The sequence below is a fragment of the Salminus brasiliensis genome, chromosome 5, assembly GCF_030463535.1.
Source record: "Salminus brasiliensis chromosome 5, fSalBra1.hap2, whole genome shotgun sequence".
Taxonomy (NCBI): domain Eukaryota; kingdom Metazoa; phylum Chordata; class Actinopteri; order Characiformes; family Bryconidae; genus Salminus; species Salminus brasiliensis.
The window spans coordinates 675,730-700,729 of NC_132882.1; the positions used below are offsets into that span (position 1 = coordinate 675,730).

The 25,000-nt window shown below is 44.3% G+C and overlaps 2 protein-coding genes across 2 annotated transcripts in view; both read left to right on the plus strand.

Annotated features, from left to right (window-relative positions):
• Nucleotides 1–12,723, plus strand: part of LOC140555431 (protein kinase C and casein kinase substrate in neurons protein 3) — a 13,829-nt gene extending 1,106 nt beyond the window's left edge. Inside the window, exons 2-9 of the mRNA XM_072678669.1 lie at nt 2,827–2,983; nt 4,318–4,553; nt 4,641–4,796; nt 7,298–7,473; nt 9,406–9,526; nt 9,644–9,714; nt 11,552–11,631; nt 12,068–12,723. Coding sequence (XP_072534770.1) covers nt 2,827–2,983; nt 4,318–4,553; nt 4,641–4,796; nt 7,298–7,473; nt 9,406–9,526; nt 9,644–9,714; nt 11,552–11,631; nt 12,068–12,180 — 1,110 coding nt within the window. The 3' untranslated portion in view covers nt 12,181–12,723. The remainder of the gene's footprint in view (nt 1–2,826; nt 2,984–4,317; nt 4,554–4,640; nt 4,797–7,297; nt 7,474–9,405; nt 9,527–9,643; nt 9,715–11,551; nt 11,632–12,067) is intronic.
• A 3,699-nt stretch (nt 12,724–16,422) lies between these two features.
• Nucleotides 16,423–25,000, plus strand: part of LOC140555879 (circularly permutated Ras protein 1-like) — a 21,099-nt gene continuing 12,521 nt past the window's right edge. Inside the window, exons 1-11 of the mRNA XM_072679216.1 lie at nt 16,423–16,501; nt 16,773–17,021; nt 17,169–17,363; nt 19,243–19,356; nt 19,595–19,678; nt 19,833–19,906; nt 20,929–21,108; nt 21,494–21,535; nt 21,748–21,837; nt 23,791–23,942; nt 24,332–24,413. Coding sequence (XP_072535317.1) covers nt 16,423–16,501; nt 16,773–17,021; nt 17,169–17,363; nt 19,243–19,356; nt 19,595–19,678; nt 19,833–19,906; nt 20,929–21,108; nt 21,494–21,535; nt 21,748–21,837; nt 23,791–23,942; nt 24,332–24,413 — 1,341 coding nt within the window. The remainder of the gene's footprint in view (nt 16,502–16,772; nt 17,022–17,168; nt 17,364–19,242; nt 19,357–19,594; nt 19,679–19,832; nt 19,907–20,928; nt 21,109–21,493; nt 21,536–21,747; nt 21,838–23,790; nt 23,943–24,331; nt 24,414–25,000) is intronic.

Here is a 25,000-nt window from a genome sequence, read left to right on the forward strand (position 1 = left end):
TGGGTTTATTCTAATGTTATATAGAGTTAATTACAGGTAGACGCTCTCACTGACCACTGACTTTATGTTTATTTGGGTTTATTCTAATGTTATATAGAGTTAATTACAGGTAGACGCTCTCACTGACCACTGACTTTATGTTTATTAGTGTTTATTCTAATGTTATATAGAGTTAATTACAGGTAGACGCTCTCACTGACCACTGACTTTATGTTTATGTGGGTGTATTCTAATGTTATATAGAGTTAATTACAGGTAGACACTCTCACTGACCACTGACTTTATTTTATTAGGGTTTATTCTAATGTTATATAGAGTTAACTACAGGTAGACACTCTCACTGACCACTGACTTTATGTTTATGTGGGTTTATTCTAATGTTATATAGAGTTAATTACAGGTAGACATTCTCACTGAACACTGACTTTATGTTTATTTGGGTTTATTCTAATGTTATATAGAGTTAATTACAGGTAGACACTCTCACTGACCACTGTCTTTATGTTTATTAGGGTTTATTCTAATGTTATACAGAGTTAATTACAGGTAGACACTCTCACTGACCACTGACTTTCTGTTTATTTGGGTTTATTCTAATGTTATATAGAGTTAATTACAGGTAGACGCTCTCACTGACCACTGACTTTATGTTTATTTGGGTTTATTTTAATGTTATATAGAGTTAATTACAGGTAGACGCTCTCACTGACCACTGACTTTATGTTTATTTGGGTTTATTCTAATGTTATATAGAGTTAATTACAGGTAAACGCTCTCACTGACCACTGACTTTATGTTTATTTGGGTTTATTCTAATGTTATATAGAGTTAATTACAGGTAGACGCTCTCACTGACCACTGACTTTATGTTTATTAGTGTTTATTCTAATGTTATATAGAGTTAATTACAGGTAGACGCTCTCACTGACCACTGACTTTATGTTTATGTGGGTGTATTCTAATGTTATATAGAGTTAATTACAGGTAGACACTCTCACTGACCACTGACTTTATTTTATTAGGGTTTATTCTAATGTTATATAGAGTTAACTACAGGTAGACACTCTCACTGACCACTGACTTTATGTTTATGTGGGTTTATTCTAATGTTATATAGAGTTAATTACAGGTAGACATTCTCACTGAACACTGACTTTATGTTTATTTGGGTTTATTCTAATGTTATATAGAGTTAATTACAGGTAGACACTCTCACTGACCACTGTCTTTATGTTTATTAGGGTTTATTCTAATGTTATACAGAGTTAATTACAGGTAGACACTCTCACTGACCACTGCCTTTCTGTTTATTTGGGTTTATTCTAATGTTATATAGAGTTAATTAGAGGTAGACGCTCTCACTGACCACTGACTTTATGTTTATTTGGGTTTATTTTAATGTTATATAGAGTTAATTACAGGTAGACGCTCTCACTGACCACTGACTTTATGTTTATTAGGGTTTATTCTAATGTTTTATAGAGTTAATTACAGGTAGACACTCTCACTGACCACTGACTTTATGTTTATTTGGGTTTATTCTAATGTTATATAGAGTTTATTACAGGTAGACGCTCTCACTGACCACTGACTTTATGTTTATTTGAGTTTATTCTAATGTTATATAGAGTTAATTACAGGTAGACACTCACTAACCACTGACTTTATGTTTATTTGGGTTTATTCTAATGTTATATAGAGTTAATTATAGGTAGACACTCACTAACCACTGACTTTATGTTTATTTGGGTTTATTCTAATGTTATATAGAGTTAATTACAGGTAGACGCTCTCACTGACCACTGACTTTATGTTTATTAGGGTTTATTCTAATGTTATATAGAGTTAATTACAGGTAGACACTCTCACTGACCACTGACTTTATGTTTATTTGAGTTTATTCTAATGTTATATAGAGTTTATTACAGGTAGACACTCTCACTGACCACTGACTTTATTTTATTAGGGTTTATTCTAATGTTATATAGTTAATTACAGGTAGACACTCTCACTGACCACTGACTTTATGTTTATGTGGGTTTATTCTAATATTATATAGAGTTCATTACAGGTAGACACTCTTACTGAACACTGACTTTATGTTTATTTGGGTTTATTCTAATGTTATATAGAGTTAATTACAGGTAGACACTCTCAATGACCATTGACTTTATGTTTATTTGGGTTTATTCTAATGTTATATAGAGTTAATTACAGGTAGACACTCACTAACCACTGACTTTATGTTTATTTGGGTTTATTCTAATGTTATATAGAGTTAATTACAGGTAGACACTCACTGACCACTGACTTTATTTTATTAGGGTTTATTCTAATGTTATATAGAGTTAATTACAGGTAGACACTCTCACTGACCACTGATTTTATGTTTATTTGGGTTTATTCTAATGTTATATAGAGTTAATTACAGGTAGACGCTCTCACTGACCACTGTCTTTTTGTTTATTAGGGTTTATTCTGATGTTATATAGAGTTAATTACAGGTAGACACTCTCACTGACCGCTGACTTTATGTTTATTTGGGTTTATTCTAATGTTATATAGAGTTAATTACAGGTAGACACTCTCACTGACCGCTGACTTTATGTTTATTTGGGTTTATTCTAATGTTATATAGAGTTAATTACAGGTAGACGCTCTCACTGACCACTGACTTTCTGTTTATTTGGGTTTTTTCTAATGTTATATTGAGTTAATTACAGGTAGACACTCTCACTGACCACTGTCTTTATGTTTATTTTGACTTTATGTGTGTGTGTGTGTGTGTGTGTGTGTGTGTGTGTGTGTGTGTGTGTCCTCCCCCAGCCTGGTAACTATATGGAAACAGTGCGGCGGACTCCGAACTGCTTCCAGGTGTGTGAGGACATCGTGGCGTGCTTTAAGGACCGTGCTCGGGTGGAAAAGCAGTACGCTCAGCAGCTGAAGGACTGGAGCAGCAAGTGGAAAAACATAGTAGACTCAAGTGAGTACACACACCTATCCTCCCCAGTGTGGGGTGTGTTAGGGGTCAGTGGTGTAACAGTGTGGAGTGTGTTAGGGGTCAGTGGTGTAACAGTGTGGAGTGTGTTAGGGGTCAGTGGTGTAACAGTGTGTGGAGTGTGTTGGGGTCAGTGGTGTAACAGTGTGGAGTGTGTTAGGGGTCAGTGGTGTAACAGTGTGTGGAGTGTGTTAGGGGTCAGTGGTGTAACAGTGTGGAGTGTGTTAGGGGTCAGTGGTGTAACAGTGTGTGGAGTGTGTTGGGGTCAGTGGTGTAACAGTGTGGAGTGTTTTAGGGGTCAGTGGTGTAACAGTGTGTGGAGTGTGTTAGGGGTCAGTGGTGTAACAGTGTGTGGAGTGTGTTAGGGGTCAGTGGTGTAACAGTGTGGAGTGTATTAGGGGTCAGTGGTGTAACAGTGTGGAGTGTGTTAGGGGTCAGTGGTGTAACAGTGTGTTAGGAGTCAGTGGTGTAACAGTGTGGAGTGTGTTAGGGGTCAGTGGTGTAACAGTGTGGAGTGTGTTAGGGGTCAGTGGTGTAACAGTGTGTTAGGGGTCAGTGGTGTAACAGTGTGGAGTGTGTTAGGGGTCAGTGGTGTAACAGTGTGGAGTGTGTTAGGGGTCAGTGGTGTAACAGTGTGGAGTGTGTTAGGGGTCAGTGGTGTAACAGTGTGGAGTGTGTTAGGGGTCAGTGGTGTAACAGTGTGTGGAGTGTGTTAGGGGTCAGTGGTGTAACAGTGTGGAGTGTGTTAGGGGTCAGTGGTGTAACAGTGTGTGGAGTGTGTTAGGGGTCAGTGGTGTAACAGTGTGGAGTATGTTAGGGGTCAGTGGGGTGACAGTGTGGAGTGTGTTAGGGGTCAGTGGTGTAACAGTGTGGAGTGTGTTAGGGGTCAGTGGTGTAACAGTGTGTTAGGGGTCAGTGGTGTAACAGTGTGGAGTGTGTTAGGGGTCAGTGGTGTAACAGTGTGGAGTGTGTTAGGGGTCAGTGGTGTAACAGTGTGGAGTGTGTTAGGGGTCAGTGGTGTAACAGTGTGTGGAGTGTGTTAGGGGTCAGTGGTGTAACAGTGTGGAGTGTGTTAGGGGTCAGTGGTGTAACAGTGTGTGGAGTGTGTTAGGGGTCAGTGGTGTAACAGTGTGGAGTATGTTAGGGGTCAGTGGGGTGACAGTGTGGAGTGTGTTAGGGGTCAGTGGTGTAACAGTGTGGAGTGTGTTAGGGGTCAGTGGTGTAACAGTGTGTGGAGTGTGTTAGGGGTCAGTGGTGTAACAGTGTGGAGTGTGTTAGGGGTCAGTGGTGTGACAGTGTGGAGTGTGTATCTCTCTCAGGGCCGCTGTATGGCTCCCTCATGCGGGCGTTTCAGAGTTTTTTCTCCTCGGCTGAGCGTCTGTCGGCTCTGCACTCCTCTATCTCTCACTCCCTGGTTGAGGAGGATGGAGAGCGAGTCCACTCGTGGCAGAAGGAGGCATTCCAGCGGAAAGTGTTCTGCGGCTTCCGGGAGTCACATGACTTTGAGACAGCGTTTGCACGCGCTCAGAAGCCCTGGGTGAAGAAACTGAATAAGGTGAATACCGAAGACACACACAGAAGACACACAGCAGAGCAGACATCCTCTCTAAGTGTGTGTGTGTGTGTGTGTTTGGGTGTTTAGCTGGACAAGGCTCAGCAGGAGTACCATAAATCCTGTGGGAAGGAGCAGAGTGCGCTGGATAAAGAGCGGCAGGCTAAAAACAACGCCAGCTTAAACGAACACACGCTCGCCAAGATCCAGCAGGCCCGTGAGAAAGCCACACAGGACCGAGACAGGGTGAGTCGACTCACTGAAATAAACCATTCTAATGAATCAGCTCATTTAGATAAGATAAGATAAGATAATCCTTTATTAGTCCCACAGTGGGGAAATTCTCAGTGTTACAGCAGAAAGGGATAGCAAGACACTCAGTTACAAAACATGTAGATAAATAATTTACACTATAAACACAATATAAATAATAATTTAAAAAGCAATAACAATATTATTTACAGCAAATGACTCTTAATTGCATATGGGGGGATATTGCACATAGTATCTTTGCATTGAGGGACCTCTGTTCCCTGAACACGTGTGTGTAGTTTAAGTGTGTGTGTAGTGTAAGTGTGTGTGTAGTTTAAGTGTGTGTGTAGTGTAAGTGTGTGTATGTGGTCCGCTGGGAGCAGTGTTGGTTGTGCAGTCTGACGGCAGCAGGAAGGAAGGACCTGTGATACCCCTCCTTCACACACTTGAGGTGAAGCAGCCGGTCACTAAAGGAGCTGCCCAGTGCTGCCTCATGCATGGGGTGGGAGCTGTTCTCCAGCTTGGCTGTCATCCTCCTGTCTCCCACCACCTGCACTGGGTCTAAGAAGCACCCCAGGACAGAGCCGGCCCTCTTTATGAGTTTGTCCAGTCTCTTCTTATCTGCTGTCGAGATGCTACTGCCCCAGCAGACCACTCCATAAAAGATGGCAGATGCCACCACTGTGTGGAAGACAGTCCTCAGGAGCGCTCCCTGCACTCCAAAGGACCTCAGTCTCCTCAGCAGGTAGAGTCTGCTCTGGCCTTTCTTGTAGAGTGCAGCAGTGTTGACTGACCAGTCCAGTTTGTTGTTCAGATGAACACCCAGGTATTTATAAAAGAACACTCTCTCGATGTTCATACCCTGGATGTTCACTGATGGAGGGGGTGTCTCAGTGAATGAATCAGTGATAAATCAGTACACTGAGACAAATCGCCTAACTCAGATGAATCAATGAAGACCAGCTTTCCTGCTAAACACATCAAATACCCCTGTCTAAATATATATGATATAGTACACTCCTGACCCACCATCACATCTACAGTACACTCCTGACCCACCATCACATGTACAGTACACTCCTGACCCACCATCACATGTACAGTACACTCCTGACCCACCATCACATCTACATTACACTCCTGACCCACCATCACATGTACAGTACACTCCTGACTGACCCACCATCATATCTACAGTACGCTCCTGACCCACCATCACATCTACAGTACACTCCTGACTGACCCACCATCATATCTACAGTACGCTCCTGACCCACCATCACATCTACAGTACGCTCCTGACTGATCCACCATCACACCTACAGTACGCTCCTGATCCACCATCACATCTACAGTACACTCCTGACCCACCATCACATCTACAGTACACTCCTGACTGACCCACCATCACATCTACAGTACGCTCCTGACCCACCATCACACCTACAGTACGCTCCTGATCCACCATCACATCTACAGTACACTCCTGACTGACCCACCATCACAATTACAGTACCCTCCTGACCCACCATCACATCTACAGTACGCTCCTGACCCACCATCACACCTACAGTACGCTCCTGATCCACCATCACATCTACAGTACACTCCTGACCCACCATCACATCTACAGTACACTCCTGACTGACCCACCATCACATCTACAGTACACTCCGGACCCACCATCACATCTACAGCACACTCCTGACCACCATCACATCTACAGCACACTCCTGACCCACCATCACATCCACAGTACACTCCTGACCCACCATCACATCTACAGTACACTCCTGACTGACCCACCATCACATCTACAGTACACTCCTGACCCACCATAACATCTACAGTACACTCCTGACTGACCCACCATCACATCTACAGTACACTCCTGACCCACCATCACATTTACAGTACACTCCTGACTGACTATCACATCTACAGTACACTCCTGACTGACCCACCATCACATCTACAGTACACTCCTGACTGACCCACCATCACAGCTACAGTACACTCCTGACTGACCCACCATCACATCTACAGTACACTCCTGACCCACCATCACATTTACAGTACACTCCTGACTGACTATCACATCTACAGTACACTCCTGACTGACCCACCATCACATCTACAGTACACTCCTGACTGACCCACCATCACAGCTACAGTACACTCCTGACTGACCCACCATCACATCTACAGTACGCTCCTGACCCACCATCACATCTACAGTACACTCCTGACCCACCATCACATCTACAGTACACTCCTGACCCACCATCACATCTACAGTACACTCCTGACTGACCCACCATCACATCTACAGTACACTCCTGACTGACCCACCATCACATCTACAGTACACTACAGTTTGTGCTGTACTGGACCCCACAGCAAAGTGCACTTTCATATACCACAGAATTCCAGGAATGATTGTATGTGTGTGTGTGTGTGTGTGTGTGTGTGTGTGTGTGTGTGTGTGTGTTTAGGCCCGGGATCGTTATGAGAAGGTTCTGGAGGATGTGACGGGATACGCTCCGCGCTATATGGAGGAGATGGAGTCTGTGTTTGACCAATCACAGGAGCAGGAGAGGAAGCGCATCAGCTTCCTCAAACAGACCTTCCTGTCCATTCACAGACACCTCGACGTCACCAACAATGATAGGTGTGTGTGTGTGTGTGTGTGTGTGTGTGTGTGTGTGTATGTGTGAGACAGATTCTGTTTTCAGTCTAAATCTTTTTGCTGTAAGTTCACTAGCAACACTTTGTCCAGGTAGGATCCCAAAGCTTAAATACCACAACAACCACATATCGGAACCATAGCAACCATTACATATGACATAGCAACTAGCCAGCAGTACTCTACCAACAATCTAACAACCACCTAGCAACATTCTACCAATTATTTGGGACACCATAGCTACTACTTAGCAATAGCAAAGCAACCACATGTACACACATGGACAAAACTGTTGGTACCCCTCGGTTAATGAAAGAAAAACCCACAATGGTCACAGAAATAACTTGAATCTGACAAAAGTAATAATAAATAAAAATTCAATGAAAATTAACCAGTGAAAGTCAGACATTTCTTTTAAACCATGCTTCAACAGAATTATTTAAAAAATAAACTCATGAAACAGGCCTGGACAGAAATAATGGTACCCTTAACTTAATATTTTGTTGCACAACCTTTTGAGGAAATCACTGCAATCAAACGATTCCTGTAACTGTCAATGAGACTTCTGCACCTCTCAGCAGGTATTTTGGCCCACTCCTCATGAGCAAACTGCTCCAGTTGTCTCAGGTTTGAAGGGTGCCTTTTCCAGACGGCATGTTTCAGCTCCTTCCAAAGATGCTCAATAGGATTTAGGTCAGGGCTCATAGAAGGCCACTTCAGAATAGTCCAGTGTTTTCCTCTTAGCCATTCTTGGGTGTTTTTAGCTGTGTTTTGGGTCATTATCCTGTTGCAAGACCCATGACCTGTGACTGAGACCAAGCTTTCTGACACTGGGCAGCACATTTCTCTCTAGAATCTCTTGATAGTCTTGAGATTTCATTGTACCCTGCACCGATTCAAGACCCCCTGTGGCAGATGCAGCAAAGCAGCCCCAGAACATAACAGAGCCTCCCCCATGTTTCATAGTAGGGACAGTGTTCTTTTCTTGATTTGCTTAATTTTTCCATCTGTGAACATAGAGCTGATGTGCCTTGGCAAAAAGTTCAATTTTGTTACCATTCGTGTTTTCCATCTCTTTGATTTATCATAAATTTTCCTCCTGCGGCCATGCCCAGGGAGGTTGGTTACAGTCCCATGGATCTTAAATTTCTGAATAATATGTGCAGCTGTAATCACAGTAACATTAAGCTGCTTGGAGATGATCTTATAACCTTTACCTTTAACATGCTTGTCTATAATTTTCTTTCTAATCTCCTGAGACAACTCTTTCCTTTGCTTCCTCTGGTCCATGTTAAGTGTGGTACACACCATGTCACCAAACAGCACAGTGACTACCTGTAGCCCTATATATAGGCCCACTGACTGATTACAAGATTGTAGACACCTGTGATGCTAATTAGTGGACACACCTTGATTTAACATGTCCCTTTGGTCACATTATTTTCAGGGGTACCATCATTTCTGTCCAGGTCTGTTTAATGAGTTTACTTTGTAAAATAATCCTGTTGAAGCAGTGGTTCAAAATCAATGTCGGATTTTCATTTGTTCATTTTCATAGAATTTTTATTTATTAATACTTTTGTCAGTTATTTCTGTGACCATTGTGGGTTTTTCTTTCATTACCCGAGGGGTACCAACAATTTTGTCCATGTGTGTAGCAGCATAGCAACTGCTAACTACTTAGCAACCAAAAAGCAACCACTTGTAGCAGAATAGTGACTACATAGCAACAGCATAGCAACCACATGTAGCAGCATAGACACCACCTGTACTGAACAACTGAATGGTGAATGCATTTGATAATATTATTTATATTAAATTCTGTATTTAAATGTAATGGTGTGTTACAGCGTTGAGGCAGTATACAGGACCTCCACTGCACCCTCATCTCTGTGTGTGTGTGTGTGTGTGTTGCAGTGTGAAGGCTGTGTACAGTGAGCTCCACCATACTCTGATGTCCATCTGTGAGCAGGACGATTTGCGCTGGTGGAAGAACAACCACGGCCCAGGCATGACCACTGACTGGCCCACGCTGCAGGTGTGCTGAGTGTGTGTGTGATAATGAGTGTGTATCTACAAACTGACCTCACTTAAACAACTGAATAGCCTCAACTCCTGCATATGTGTGTGTGTGTGTGTTTGTGTGTGTGTGTAGGAATGGGTCCCTCCAGTTAAAAAGAAGAAACATGGGAAGAAGCCAAAACCCCTGGCAGTAGACAAGAAAGCGTATGTTCATCATTATCATTACACACCATTCACTGTACTTCCCAAACCTCTTCTCAAGAAACATCTTCATCATCTTCATCATCACCAGCATCATAACCACAATAACTATGGCTGTCATCCGCACCATCACCACCATTATCTGAAAACCATCACAATTACTACTACTACAATTACTACTGTCACCATCACTACCATCATCATTATCATCATCATTATCACTAACTGCACCATCAGCATCACACAATCACGATCACTATAATCACATTTACCACTATCACTATATTCACCTTTACCACCATCACTACAATCACCTTTATCACAACCACTATAATCACCATCACCACCATCAGCATCACTGTAATCACCTTTACCACTATCACTATAATCACCTTTACCACTATCACTACAATCACTATAATCGCCTTCACCACCATCACACTACCACAACCACTATAATCACCATCACCACCATCATTATAATCACCTTTACCACCATCAGCATCACACCACCACTATAACTATAACCACCATCACTATAATCACCCTTACCACCACCATTACCATCACTACCATAACCATTCCTATAAGTATCACCCTCACCACCACCATCACTATCATTATGATTATTATAACATCAGTGGATTGGACTGGGACTTTTAGGTTTGTAATTAATACTAACCTGGATTTAAGAGCTGGGCTTTAGAGCTGGGCTTTAGAGAGCTGGAGGTTGGTACTGTAAATTGGGTTTTGGGGATTAGAGATGGAAAAAGATGATTACTTTTTATTATTTATTATTAAAGGATTAATACATTGGAAGTAGACCTTTGGGACTGACGCAGCACAGGGGGGCAGGTGATTGGACCTGTGATTAAAGCCTGAGGATTAGAATGTTAACATGGTCTCTAGAGCTGGAAATAAGATCTAGGGATTAAACCTGGGATGGATCTGACACCATGTGCAGCTCTGAGGCAGCAGGTGGCACCAGATCTGAATATTAGCAGGTTAGTGGAGAGATCTGTAAACCTGTAGCTCTGTGTGGTCACAGCAGACAGTCTCTGTCTTCAGCTCAGTGTCTGTTCTGCAGTGGGTGCTTTAGACCACCTCTAAACCCCCTTATTGGAGGAGGGGAGTGATAGTAGATATGTAGACTGGGTTGGGTGGTCTCGCAGTCTGTGTAGAGGGCTAGAGAAGACCACTGCACTGCAAAAAATGATATTTAGTAAGTGACATCATCTTAATGTTTAGATATGTCTGATATTTCATTGCAGTGATATTCTAAAATGTAATTATTTTGATCTTATTTTAAGTGATTTTGTCTAAATGTCTAAACTCTGTTGGCAGATCCTTTTGCTTAATTCAAGAAATAATGCTCAAAACAAACGAAACTATCTGCCAGTGGAATTAAACACTTTCAGTAGATAGAAATATTCAGTTGGTTTGAATAATCTAATAATGTGTAGACATGAGGGATAGGAGATATTAAGTCTCGATGTTAAGAGTTTATTTCATGCAGTGCTGTTTTTCATATTCAATAATGCACATGATTTGTTAGTGTGTTTGATTAGAGTTTAGCTTTACATGCACTGAACAGCAGCGCACCACTAGGGGGCGGTGATGACCTGTGTTTTAGACCGGGTGAGAGGATGTGTCACAGAGTCACAGTGAAAGAGGAATAGTCAGTATACAGTGCAGCAGATGTGGAGCTGCTGGTGAACATGAGCATGAGTGTGAGGGTGATTATTGTTCAGGTGTGTGTGTGTGTGTGTGTTGGGGCCCTGGGAACTCTCAGCCCAGCACTGTCTGATACATTACCCCCCCCCCCTTCTCTCTTTCTCAGGGTTATGATTGGAGGAGTGCGAGTGAAAGCTCTGTATGATTATGCTGGGGAGGAGGCTGATGAGCTGTCATTCAAAGCAGGTAACCCTGCCCACTCCATATGAACAAATTCTTCTTGTTAGTTTTAGAAACAGGAAGCTGTTCAGATTTTGATCAGCCACTAAAAGCAGCGCTAGCTCAGGAATAAAGAGCCAATAGCCAAGCCCCTTTCGCTATCGTTAGCTACACAGTGCTAACGCTGAGTTTTAACGCTGTAGAAGAGTCATGACTGGCAACCTTCAATTACTCTACCGCCTCAGTCCACATGCTGCTTTACCTTCAGATCAAGCTTCTGGATCTCAGACTGTCCAGAAATGCATGTGTAAAGCACATCCTTTAGTGGTGTCTCAAAGGGCAAATTACACTTTCCAACTGTAGGGGGAGCCCAGGAGCAAGAAATACTAATTCTCACATAATACTGCTTCAACTTGTGTGTGTGTGTGTGTGTGTGTGTGTGTGTGTGTGTGTGTGTGTGTAGGGGAGGAGTTTATGAAGGTGGAGGAAGAAGATGATCAGGGCTGGTGTCGTGGGGTGAAAGAGGGCGGAGCTGAAGGCTTCTATCCAGCCAATTACGCACATGTGGTGCAGTGATATCATCACAATGCACAGGAGACCAGATTGGAGTATGGTTGTCATGGATACTGTCCCTTAAGTCACACAAAGAATATGAAAGTCCTCATTATGACCTCAGTTATCACATGTCCTTCCGTCAGGCCCTGGTCTCCCCAGCCCGGCACTGTCCTCACACATGGTCAGCTCATTACCCAGCACTGCCTGCTGTGTCCGGGCCGGAGAACACACGGGACAGGGCCTGAGAACCACTGCTCTAAAGGATTTCCAATGATCCACACAACATATCACTTATTTTTAAGATTAGATATTATATATAACAGTATCTCTGTATGGGTGTTCCTGTGGCCACCAGAGGGCGATATAAACAATGAATCTTATTCAGTGTGGTGCTTCCTGAGCCTGTTCTAACTGTTTTACCCTCCAGGTTAAAGATGAATAGAAATCTGTGATCTGTTATTAATAATCCATAGCATTAGTAATCTGTGATACATAATTAATAATTCTATTACTGCAAACAATGTACACAAACATATCTATTAAAGTTCTGTTTAGACATGTTGACTGCTGTCTGCTGTTTACTCCCCCTGGTGGAAAACATGAGCAATAGCAGGTGCACCTGATTGGATTGAAGGAAGCAGAGCTTTGGCCGTTAGCTCTTAGCTAAATTAGCTCCTAAGCTAACGTTACACCTAAAAGTCTCACAAACACCCAACGCTAGTGGACATCTCTTCTAATAAATACCTTCAGATACTTTAAGCTGCTGAAACAGATGTGCAGATGCACACACAGCTTGTCTAGTCCCTGTAGAGAAGAAGTACTGCCAATAGAATAGGACTCTCTGGAGCAGATCAACATCATGACCCTATTGGCTCCATGCTGCCTAATAATACCAGACGTGGGCTAGAGGGGTATAAAGCCCCCCAGCATTGAGGAGCTGTGGAGCAGTGGAGGAGCTGTGTTCTCTGGAGTGATGGTGGAGGAGCTCCATCCAGTACTTTTGGGATGAGTTGGGGATGATGAGGTGGGGTGGTGATCATCATCCAACATCCTGACCTCACTAACACACTTGTTGCTGAACACAATCAAATCCTCACAGCAATGCTCCTCCTCCAGAATCTAGTAGAAAGTCTTCTCTGGACAGTAGAGACAGTTACTCCAACAGAAGCAGGATCAGCCCTTTTTAATACTCATAGGGGGGCGGAGGGGGCGGAGCTTATGGTGCATCTGGAGCACACAGCAGATGAAAAGAGGTGAGAGATGCAGTAAAACAGCGAGTAGAGCGCCTCCTACTGGTGCCTGTGTTCTGTTTACAGCAGGACATCTTATATGAATGTGTGTGTATTCAGGAAGAGCTCTAATATACACTTCAGAACTGTTTGTTTGTTTGTTTGTTTGTTTTGCTCTCCTTGGTGCTCCTGGGAACCTTCCTCAGGCCTGATCCTGAAAAGCAGGTTATCCAGCTGTTCTTCCTGTTGCTGTACATGCTACATGTGAGAGAGAGTGTGTGTGTGTGTGTGTGTGTGTGTGTGTCAGTGAGTTGCTCTGCATTAACTGCTGGTTCCCCTCACACATTAATTCACAGTGTTAAGACTGGGAGAGAGAGAGAGCTTTGTGATGCTCACTCGACCATTTAACACTGATCTGTGAGCTGAAAGGTCCAGGTCATGTCCTTCTGACTGTGTGTTTGTGTGTGTGTGTGTGTGTGTGTGTGAGAGAGAGAGAGAGAGAGAGAGAGAGAGAGAGAGTGTGTGTATGTGTGTAAGAATGTGTGTGTGTGTGTGTGAGTGAGAGAGAGAGAGAGAGAGAGAGTGTATGTGTGTAAGAATGTGTGTGTGTGTGTGTGAGAGAGAGAGAGAGTGTGTATGTGTGTAAGAATGTGTGTGTGTGTGTGTGTGTGTGAGTGTGAGCATGCTTAGGCATATGAGTTGAGAAGCAGGTTTTTCTAGTTGCGGTAAAAACTCTTAGACACTGAACAGCAGCGGCAGACACACACACACCCTGTGCTCACGTAAGTACACACACACACACACACACACACTCACTATTTCTGTCTATTAACAGAATGCACACTCAAACACAGAATAACACAAAACTCAACACTCAGTCTTATTTATCTGTGTGTGTGTGTGTGTGTGTGTGTGTGTGTGTGTGTGTGATTTATTATTGCTGATTGAGCTCTGAGGTGCAGTGGTATGTGTGAAATGTAAGCTATGTTTCCTTTTCCTTGTTTTTCTTGTCTGTGTGAGTGTGTTTGAGTGTGTTTGAGTGTGTGTGAGTGTGTGTGAGTGTGTTTGAGTGTGTGTGAGTGTGTGTAAGTGTGTTTGAGTGTTACGGGGTGGTAATGGATCAGGGTGGTCACTCAGGTCCTCACTGGGGGTTATTTGGTAACTGGGTATTGGAGAGTGTGTCTGTGGTTTGAGTGGTACTGGGTGTATTGGTGTAGTGATGAATTGGTGTGGTGGGTTTAGGGGTTTAATGGGTGTAATGGGTGTAGTGAGTTTAATGGATGTAGGGGTGCAATGGGTGTAGTGGGTGTAATGGGTGTAGAGGTGTGATGAGTGTAGTGAGTGTATTGGGTGTAATGGGTTAGGGGTGTAGGGGTATAATGAGTGTAGTGGGTGTAGGGGTGTACTAGGTGTAAGGGGTGTATTGGGTGTAATGAGTGTAGTGGGTGTAATGGATGTAGGGGTGTATTGGTATAGGGGTGTAATGGGTGTAGTGGGTCTAGGAGTGTAGTGGGTGTAGTGGTATGGGGTGTAATGGGTGTAATGAGTGTAATGGGTGTAGGGGTGTAGGGGTGTAGGGGTATAATGGGTATAATGGGTGTAGTGGGTGTAGGGGTGTAATGGGTGTAGTGGGTGTAATGGGTGTAGTGGGTGTAGGGGTGTAATGGGTGTAGTGGGTGTAGTGGGTGTAGTGGGTGTAGGGGTGCAGTGGGTGTAGGGGTGTAGTGGGTGTAGGGGTGTAATGGGTGTAGTGGGTGTAATGGGTGTAGTGGGTGTAGTGGGTGTAGGGGTGTAGTGGGTGTAGTGACGGTGGAGGGTACATCAGTATGGCTGTTACTGGTGTTTTGCAGTGGGGTTCTCTGAGGGCTATGAATGATGATAACTGTTCTCTGCTGAAAACTCAGCTCAGGCTTCTGCTGACCGCTGGATTCAGACGGTCTACGCTCTGCTCTTTGATGTGGATGAAGAGCTGCTCATCCAGGTGAAAACACACCCTACACTGGTTAACCAGCTCTTGACCAGATCAGTGTGTGTCATGCTGCTCATGCTGGTGACCAATATGGTTATGGTCATCTTAGTGGTCCACCAGCCTGGTCATGCTGGTTCAAGTGCATCACAGTAGTTATAACAGCAGAAACAGCTGTGTGTAGGTGTCCCAATACTTTTGTCCCAGTCTATATAGTTTATGAATTCAACCAATCATCTCAGTGTCCTCCAGGCTCACAGTGCATTATGTGCACACATCTACATCTACATGAACATGAACATCTGCACAGAAACCAGCTAAGAGAGAGCTGGTCTTCTCATAACTGCACTGAAGTCAGAACTCCAAGCTGGAGAGAAGTCCTGATAGTCAAACTGTAGTAAACAGGTGATTTTAGCTGCAGGGTCACTATGGCAACCAGTGACATTGCACTGTGTCCAGTGTGTTTTACTCATTGGTTCTTTCCTCAGCAGTGCTACAAGTTCACTTTAGTTCCACCAAGAAAATGAGAGATGCTCAATCCAAAAGTTTGTGGACACCTAATAAATTCTACTAAATACATTCAGCTACTTTAAGCTGCACACACAGCTTGGCTAGTCCCTGTAGAGAAGAAGTACTGCCAATAGAATAGGACTCTCTGGAGCAGATCAACATCATGACCCTATTGGCTCCATGCTGCCTAATAATGCCAGGCGTGGGCTAGAGGGGTATAAAGCCCCCCAGCATTGAGGAGCTGTGGAGCAGTGGAGGAACTGTGTTCTCTGGAGTGATGGTGGAGGAGCTCCATCCAGTACTTCTGGGAGGAGTTGAGGATGATGAGGTGGGGTGGTGATCATCATCCAACATCCTGACCTCATTAATGCTCTTGTTGCTGAATGCAATCAAATACCTCACAGCAATGCTCCTCCAGAACTTTTTGAATACCCTTGATTTCAGAAGAAATAATGACTCATGAGGTGTCCCAATACTTCTGTACCTGATAAACACTGATCTCATTGTTCTTTATTACTCTAATATCCAATCACAGAGGCGAGAGGAACGAGCACCCCAATGGAGTTTGCCTGTAAATATGTTTATGTTTCCCCGGCAACACAGATTCCCTCTGGACCCAATCAGGTGAAGCGTTCAGGTGAGGGGTGGAGCATGTGTGTACTGTGGGTGTATTTGATAACAGAAGCGTTTATCAATGTGGAAGGATCATGGTATTGATAAAATAAAAAGTTATAAAACAATCTGTAAACAATAATGAGAGATCAAAGAGACAAAAATCATAAGGCAGATTTACACAGTATCATGGATACACAGTAATATGGATCCAAACTGCAGACAGATACACATCTAGTTATGAACTCATAGTAAATGCATGTGATGTCATTCTTTGTGTTTTTGCCTCCTCTTAGCTCTCCTCCCTCCAAGAAAGGGGCGTTACCCTCAAAGCCCTACTGCCACCACCCCTAAACCAAACGTAGCCCTTAAACCACCCATACCCCCTAAACCACACAAACCACTCTCACCGTCGCCCCCTGTCCCCACCACGCCTAAACCACGCATACCAGTCAGTGCCCGTACCCCTACACACGCGCCTGTCTACGAGAACCTCAAGTTTAATCTTAAAAAAGAGACTCCGCCCACCCCAACCACACACACAGGTGAGTTCCATTCTTGAGTACTGTCCCAGTAAAACCACCAACCGCTGGAAGCACGGGAGTCCAAAAAACACAGCGCATCCAACCAGAACCAAAGACCTGTCCACCTTTTCTACAGCAGTGAAAACAGGGTGATTTGTCCTCTTTCAGTCGCTTCTCCTCCTCCTGTTTGGAAGAAACATCTCGGCCACGCCCGGTCTCCGCCCCTTAGTGCAGCAAAGCCATTCATCAAACCCAAGACGCCCTCACACAGCGAGGCGGCCTATGAGCTGCCGATACCGGACCCGGAAAAAAGCAGAAATCCACGCAGCTTCCCCCACGCCTACAGGACAGCACAGACCCCAGGTGAGTGTCAGTGTGTGTTTATACTTTTCATTTAATCTGCAGTTGTCAGTTCTGTAAGTCAGTTCTGTGAGGCAGCACTGTGAGTCAGTTCTGTGAGTCAGCACTGTGAGTCAGCACTGTGAGTCAGTTCTGTGAGTCAGTTCTGTGAGTCAGTTTTGTGAGTCAGAGCTGTGAGTCAGCACTGTGAGTCAGTTCTGTGAGTCAGTTCTGTGAGTCAGAGCTGTGAGTCAGAGCTGTGAGTCAGCACTGTGAGTCAGTTCTGTGAGTCAGCACTGTGAGTCAGTTCTGTGAGTCAGAGCTGTGAGTCAGCACTGTGAGTCAGTTCTGTGAGTCAGCACTGTGAGTCAGCACTGTGAGTCAGTTCTGTGAGTCAGTTCTGTGAGTCAGAGCTGTGAGTCAGCGCTGTGAGTCAGCACTGTGAGTCAGTTCTGTGAGTCAGAGCTGTGAGTCAGCACTGTGAGTCAGTTCTGTGAGTCAGTGCTATGAGTCAGCGCTGTCAGTGCTATTAGTCAGTTCTGTGAGTCAGAGCTGTGAGTCAGTTCTGTGAGTCAGAGCTGTGAGTCAGTTCTGTGAGTCAGTGCTATGAGTCAGCGCTGTCAGTGCTATTAGTCAGTTCTGTGAGTCAGTGCTGTGAGTCAGTTCTGTGAGTCAGCACTGTGAATCAGTTCTGTGAGTCAGTTCTGTGAGTCAGAGCTGTGAGTCAGTTCTGTGAGTCAGAGCTGTGAGTCAGTTCTGAGTCAGAGCTGTGAGTCAGTTCTGTGAGTCAGTGCTATGAGTCAGAGCTGTGAGTCAGTTCTGTGAGTCAGTGCTATGAGTCAGCGCTGTGTCAGTGCTATTAGTCAGTGCTGTGAGTCAGTTCTGTGAGTCAGCACTGTGAATCAGTTCTGTGAGTCAGTTCTGTGAGTCAGAGCTGTGAGTCAGCACTGTGAGTCAGATCTGTGAGTCAGAGCTGTGAGTCAGCACTGTGAGTCAGTTCTGTGAGTCAGTGCTATGAGTCAGCGCTGTGTCAGTGCTATTAGTCAGTGCTGTGAGTCAGTTCTGTGAGTCAGCACTGTGAATCAGTTCTGTGAGTCAGTGCTATGAGTCAGCGCTGTGTCAGTGCTATTAGTCAGCACTGTGAGTCAGAGCTGTGAGTCAGTTCTGTGAGTCAGAGCTGTGAGTCAGCACTGTGAGTCAGTTCTGTGAGTCAGTGCTATGAGTCAGCGCTGTGTCAGTGCTATTAGTCAGCACTGTGAGTCAGAGCTGTGAGTCAGCACTGTGAGTCAGTTCTGTGAGTCAGTGCTATGAGTCAGCGCTGTGTCAGTGCTATTAGTCAGTGCTGTGAGTCAGTTCTGTGAGTCAGCACTGTGAATCAGTTCTGTGAGTCAGTTCTGTGAGTCAGAGCTGTGAGTCAGAGCTGTGAGTCAGCACTGTGAGTCAGATCTGTGAGTCAGAGCTGTGAGTCAGCACTGTGAGTCAGTTCTGTGAGTCAGTGCTATGAGTCAGCGCTGTGTCAGTGCTATTAGTCAGTGCTGTGAGTCAGTTCTGTGAATCAGCACTGTGAATCAGTTCTGTGAGTCAGTGCTATGAGTCAGCGCTGTGTCAGTGCTATTAGTCAGCACTGTGAGTCAGAGCTGTGAGTCAGTTCTGTGAGTCAGAGCTGTGAGTCAGCACTGTGAGTCAGTTCTGTGAGTCAGTGCTATGAGTCAGCGCTGTCAGTGCTATTAGTCAGCACTGTGAGTCAGAGCTGTGAGTCAGCACTGTGAGTCAGTTCTGTGAGTCAGTGCTATGAGTCAGCGCTGTGTCAGTGCTATTAGTCAGTGCTGTGAGTCAGTTCTGTGAGTCAGCAATAGAGGTCAGTACGGGCTGTAAGTAACACAGGAACATTTTGTATTTGCAGCAGAGGCTCCGCCCCTCCCGCCACGCCCACCTTTCCTGCAGAAACCAGAATATGGCATGGTTCTTCCTGCGGGCCGGGACCGTCTGTCCGCGAGCAGTGTTCCTGCTTCTGAAGGTCTGTCCACACGCTATCCCGACCACAGTCAGTCAGACAGAACCTGTTTCAGCCTCCTTTAGCTCAGACTAACAAGTGAGGGAGAGGGGTGGGCAACTGCCTACAGCCCCCCGTGGCCAACAGTCCACTGACACCATGAGCTGATGTTGAATAAAGAGGTTCTGTTTCACTAAATACCTCAAATGACTGTTATTCACCGTTTACATGATGATGATGATGATGATGATGATGATCCTAGCAGGAGAGTCTGACAAGCAGCCATTACCTGGAAACCCCAATGTGGTCCTGCTGAACCTGGGGAAGCTCATAGGAGAAGAGCAGGGTGAGAGCTTCACTCTGATGAGAACAGCATACTAATTATGTCTTCATTAGATAGTAAGTCTGTGTGTGTGTGTGTGTGTGTGTGTGTGTGTGTGTGTGTGCATGTGCATGTGCATGTGTGTGTGTGTGTGTGTGTGTGTGTGTGTGTTTGGTAGGTGAGGCTGTGCTGGGTGAGCCTACATCCTGCTTAGGGTGTGGATCTGTGTTGGAGTCCAACTATGATAACATGGTACGTACCCCTCAGAGGAGATGAGCTCTAATCTAGCATCATATTAGATCAGATCATATTAGATCAGATTAGATTCGATTAGATTAGATCAGATCAGATCAGATCAGATCAGATCAGATCAGATCATATTAGATCAGATTAGATTAGATTAGATCAGATCAGATCATATTAGATCAGATTAGATCAGATCAGATCAGATCAGATTAGATCAGATCAGATCAGATCATATTAGATCAGATTAGATCAGATCAGATCAGATTAGATTAGATTAGATCAGATCAGATCAGATCAGATCAGATCAGATCATATTAGATCAGATTAGATTAGATTAGATCAGATCAGATCATATTAGATCAGATTAGATCAGATCAGATCAGATTAGATTAGATTAGATTAGATCAGATCAGATCAGATCAGATCAGATTAGATCAGATCAGATCATATTAGATCAGATTAGATCAGATCAGATCAGATTAGATTAGATTAGATCAGATCAGATCAGATCAGATCAGATTAGATTAGATCAGATCAGATCAGATCAGATCAGATTAGATCAGATTATATTATATTATATTATATTATATTATATTATATTATATTAGATTAGATCAGATTAGATCTGATTCGATTCGATTAGACATTGTTTTTATTAAAGCAAACTCCCCCCTGCAGAACAGACAGCCTGACCGGCTCAAGCTGGTTAAGCTGGTTGACCAGTTTAGAGTATGTTTACATTTGAGTTAGATGGTTTAGCTAGGCCAGTCAGCTAGTATGACCAAGCCTGTTCCCCTGCCTGGCCAGCCGGACCAGTCTGACCATGCTGGTCCCCTAGTCAGACCAGTTTTGCGATTCTACTAAATGTTGGAGGAGCATTGTCGTGAAGATCTGATTGCACTCAACAACAAGGCAGTGTGAGGTCTGGATGTTGGATGAGTGACCGTGACACACTCAGACACTCTCACAGTCAGACCGGATCAGACTCAGGTACACACTAGTTACACTGCTCAATTCACTTTTTTTAGGTAAAGGAATGTTATTTTTGTCAATCCTGGAGCCCGGCCCCCTTTTCCGCTCCAGACCCGCCCACCGGCTGTGAAGACTGCCTCTTCATGTTAAGTCCTGAATTCAGAAATCACTCAGCAGACAAGAACCTGCTCATATTCTGCATCTGCACTTCACACTCTATGAGCACTCAGGTGTGTGTGTGTGTGCCAGGGGGGTACAGGTGTTTTTGTAATGGGGTTGCTATGAAGTTCCAAGGCGGTTGCTATGGTGTTGCTATAGTGTTGCTAGGTGGTTGCTATAGTACTGTAAACAACAGGAACAACAGTAACTGCATAACTGAAGGGTCAGTGCTTTGAGAATTTAATGGTTGCTAGGTGATTACGATGCTACAGTACTGTATTATAGGTGGTTGTTGATATGGTGTTGCTAGATGATAGCTACAGTGTAGTAATAGTGTGGTAACTGTGGTTACAGTGTGGTAATAGTGTGGTAATAGTGTAGTGTGGTATTATTTCTGTAAAAATGTGAATTTCCCAGTGTAATTAATATGTGTGTGTGTGTGTGTTGGGTTTTCTACCACAGGTTAAAAGACAGAGAAATACTACAAGCAGGTCCCGCCTCCATGTAAGTTACACTGGGCTATTAGCTGCCACTCAATAATACTGATAAAATCCATTTCTGTGTGTGTGTGTGTCTGCATATGTGTGTATATTTCTAATAAAATGTGTGTTTACAGTTTAGATAAAATAATAAATGTAACCCATAAATGTCTTGATTTGTTGCACATTTTTACTGACAGGATGTATGTGTATGTATGTGTATGTGTGTGTGTGTAGTCTGTGCAGGAGACTATTTTGCAGTGTGTTCAGGCTCTGAGTGAAAAAAGTCCGAAGATTCGAATTGGACTCGTAACATTCAATAATGAGGTACTTGTTCATTTCAGTGAAAAAGCACTCATAACCTTTCAGGATCAGGTATTCATAACCTTCCAGGATCAGGTACTCATAACCTTCCAGGATCAGGTATTCATAACCTTCCAGGATCAGGTACTCATAACCTTCCAGGATCAGGTACTCATAACCTTCCAGGATCAGGTACTCATGACCTTCCAGGATAAGGCACTCATAACCTTCCAGGATAAGGCACTTATAACCTTCCAGGACCAGGTACTCATAACCTTCCAGGATCAGGTACTCATAACCTTTCAGGATACGGCACTTATAACCTTCCAGGATAAGGCACTTATAACCTTCCAGGACCAGGTACTCATAACCTTCCAGGATCAGGTACTCATAACCTTTCAGGATACGGCACTTATAACCTTCCAGGATAAGGCACTTATAACCTTCCAGGACCAGGTACTCATAACCTTCCAGGATCAGGTACTCATAACCTTCCAGGATCAGGTACTCATAACCTTCCAGGATCAGGTACTCATAACCTTCCAGGATCAGGTACTTATAACCTTCCAGGATCAGGTATTCATAACCTTCCAGGATCAGGTACTCATAACCTTCCAGAATCAGGTACTCATAACCTTCCAGGATCAGGTACTCATAACCTTCCAGGATCAGGTACTCATAACCTTCCAGGATCAGGTACTCATGACCTTCCAGGATAAGGCACTCATAACCTTCCAGGATAAGGCACTTATAACCTTCCAGGACCAGGTACTCATAACCTTCCAGGATCAGGTACTCATAACCTTTCAGGATACGGCACTTATAACCTTCCAGGATAAGGCACTTATAACCTTCCAGGACCAGGTACTCATAACCTTTCAGGATACGGCACTTATAACCTTCCAGGATAAGGCACTTATAACCTTCCAGGACCAGGTACTCATAACCTTCCAGGATAAGGCACTTATAACCTTCCAGGATCAGGTACTCATAACCTTCCAGGATCAGGTACTTATAACCTTCCAGGATCAGGTACTCATAACCTTCCAGGATCAGGTACTTATAACCTTCCAGGATCAGGTACTTATAACCTTCCAAGATCAGGTACTCATAACCTTCCGGGATCAGGTACTTATAACCTTCCAGGATCAGGTACTTATAACCTTCCAGGATCAGGTATTTGTAACCTTCCAGGATACGGCACTTATAACCTTCCAGGATACGGCACTCATAACCTTCCAGGATCAGGTACTCATAACCTTCTAGGATCAGGTACTCATAACCTTCCAGGATACGGCACTTATAACCTTCCAGGATACGGCACTTATAACCTTCCAGGATCAGGTACTTATAACCTTCCAGGATCAGGTATTCATAACCTTCCGGGATCAGGTACTTATAACCTTCCAGGATCAGGTACTCATAACCTTCCAGGATAAGGCACTTCTAACTTAAGGTGATAGTATTTGTGTCCTGCAGTGATAAGATACATGTATGCTAATTTTAGTGGTTAATTTTGGGTGTTGGACCAACTCTTATTCTAGCAGGGACACTGATACACTCGCACCAGCAACACACACACTACCCTAAACACCACCACCTGACCTATCTGGACAGAAGTGGTCCAGTCAGTTGCAGTGTTGCAGTCAGTAGTAGGACCTGTCGAGGAGAGGGAGCTCAGAAAGCAGACAGAATGGAGGAGTACTAGTTAGGACTAGACCAGGAAAGAAGGTTAGTCTTCTGCAGTGAAGCAATGTAACGTATTACTTTCTATATATTTTATATTTTAAATAGACATGAATGGCCCTGGCGTACCACCTCTCCGCCTAAAGAGGTCGCTATCACCTCAGTATTGACTTGCTCACACCTGTTGTCGCTCACTCATTACCTGCTTGTTGAAGTTTTTGTCTTTGTGTAAAAGGTATGGAGTTATGTACAACCGCTGCTCCAGTTCATGCTGATGTGTGTGTCTGCTAGGTTACAGTACATGGCTATGGGGAGGTCCCATCCCGAGTTCTTCAGCGAGGAGAACTGTCTGATAAAAAGGTCCTTGAGGAGGTGGGGCTTAGCTTTCCAACTCCACCCCCTCTCTCTGAGAGTCAAGCCAGCCTACAGATGGAGATTCATAAGTAGCTACAATTCCTCTAACACACACACACACACACACACACACACACACACACACACTGAGTTAAACTGCTCTGAATACAATGTAAACATAGTTGGAGTGATGATACCCTGCCTGGGATGGGTCCGGGGTTCTGGGGTCAGTTTTAAAGTACTGTAGAAGAGCCTGTTGGTTTCTGATACACTCATATACACACAGTCATATCAGAATATTATGACCACCTGACAACTACCCTTCACTCAGATGGCGCTAGAGAGACGTCGAGCATGGGCTGTACTAGGGTGGTGGACAGTGCTCATTATAGGGGCTGGAGCTGCTCCACAGTGGGGTGTTGACACAATCCTACAGTCACGTTAGTGAGGGTGTCTCTTCTTGTGTAACCAATCGCAGGCTTGAGGAGCGTGGAGCATCCGCTCTGGGACCGGCCGCCCTGGTTTCTATAATGATGGCCTCCAAGCACCCTGGGTCAAAGGTCAGCAGAGTCTTTTTCTTAAGTTTTCTTATATCTGGTGCAGCGCAACAGATAACCCCTGTACCGGCCTGTGAGCTACCACACCCTGTGGGAGACTGGCGTTCGATTCCCAGTCTGGGTGACTGTGCTGCTGTGAATGTAAATGTAAATCCACCACTAGAGGACAGTAGAGTGCTCACTGAACCACAGCAGACAGATATGACTGAGCCTTGCCCAGGTGGGACTTCCTATAGTCTGGGTAAATGCGAGTGCTCTGTACCTGCTTCACTGGGCCGTCTCCACTGGTCTGGTCTGTTTGTCAGTAAAATAGAAACAGAATTCAGAGTAAAAAAAGATCAAAAAAGAAAGAAATATTCCGGCTCTGAACTGACGGGACTTTTTTTTGTCCACTCATGTGCCATCCTACATCACATCTATGCTAATTATTCATAATGGTATTGATCAGACTCAGTCCAGCGCCAGAAACCGAACTGCCTTCAGCTACAGAGCAGCAGTGAGCTGCAGTGGTGGCTCAGCTGTTAGAGCGCCGGGATATCGATAACAGGGTTGTGGGTTTGATTCCCGGGCTCGGCAAGCTGCCACTGTTG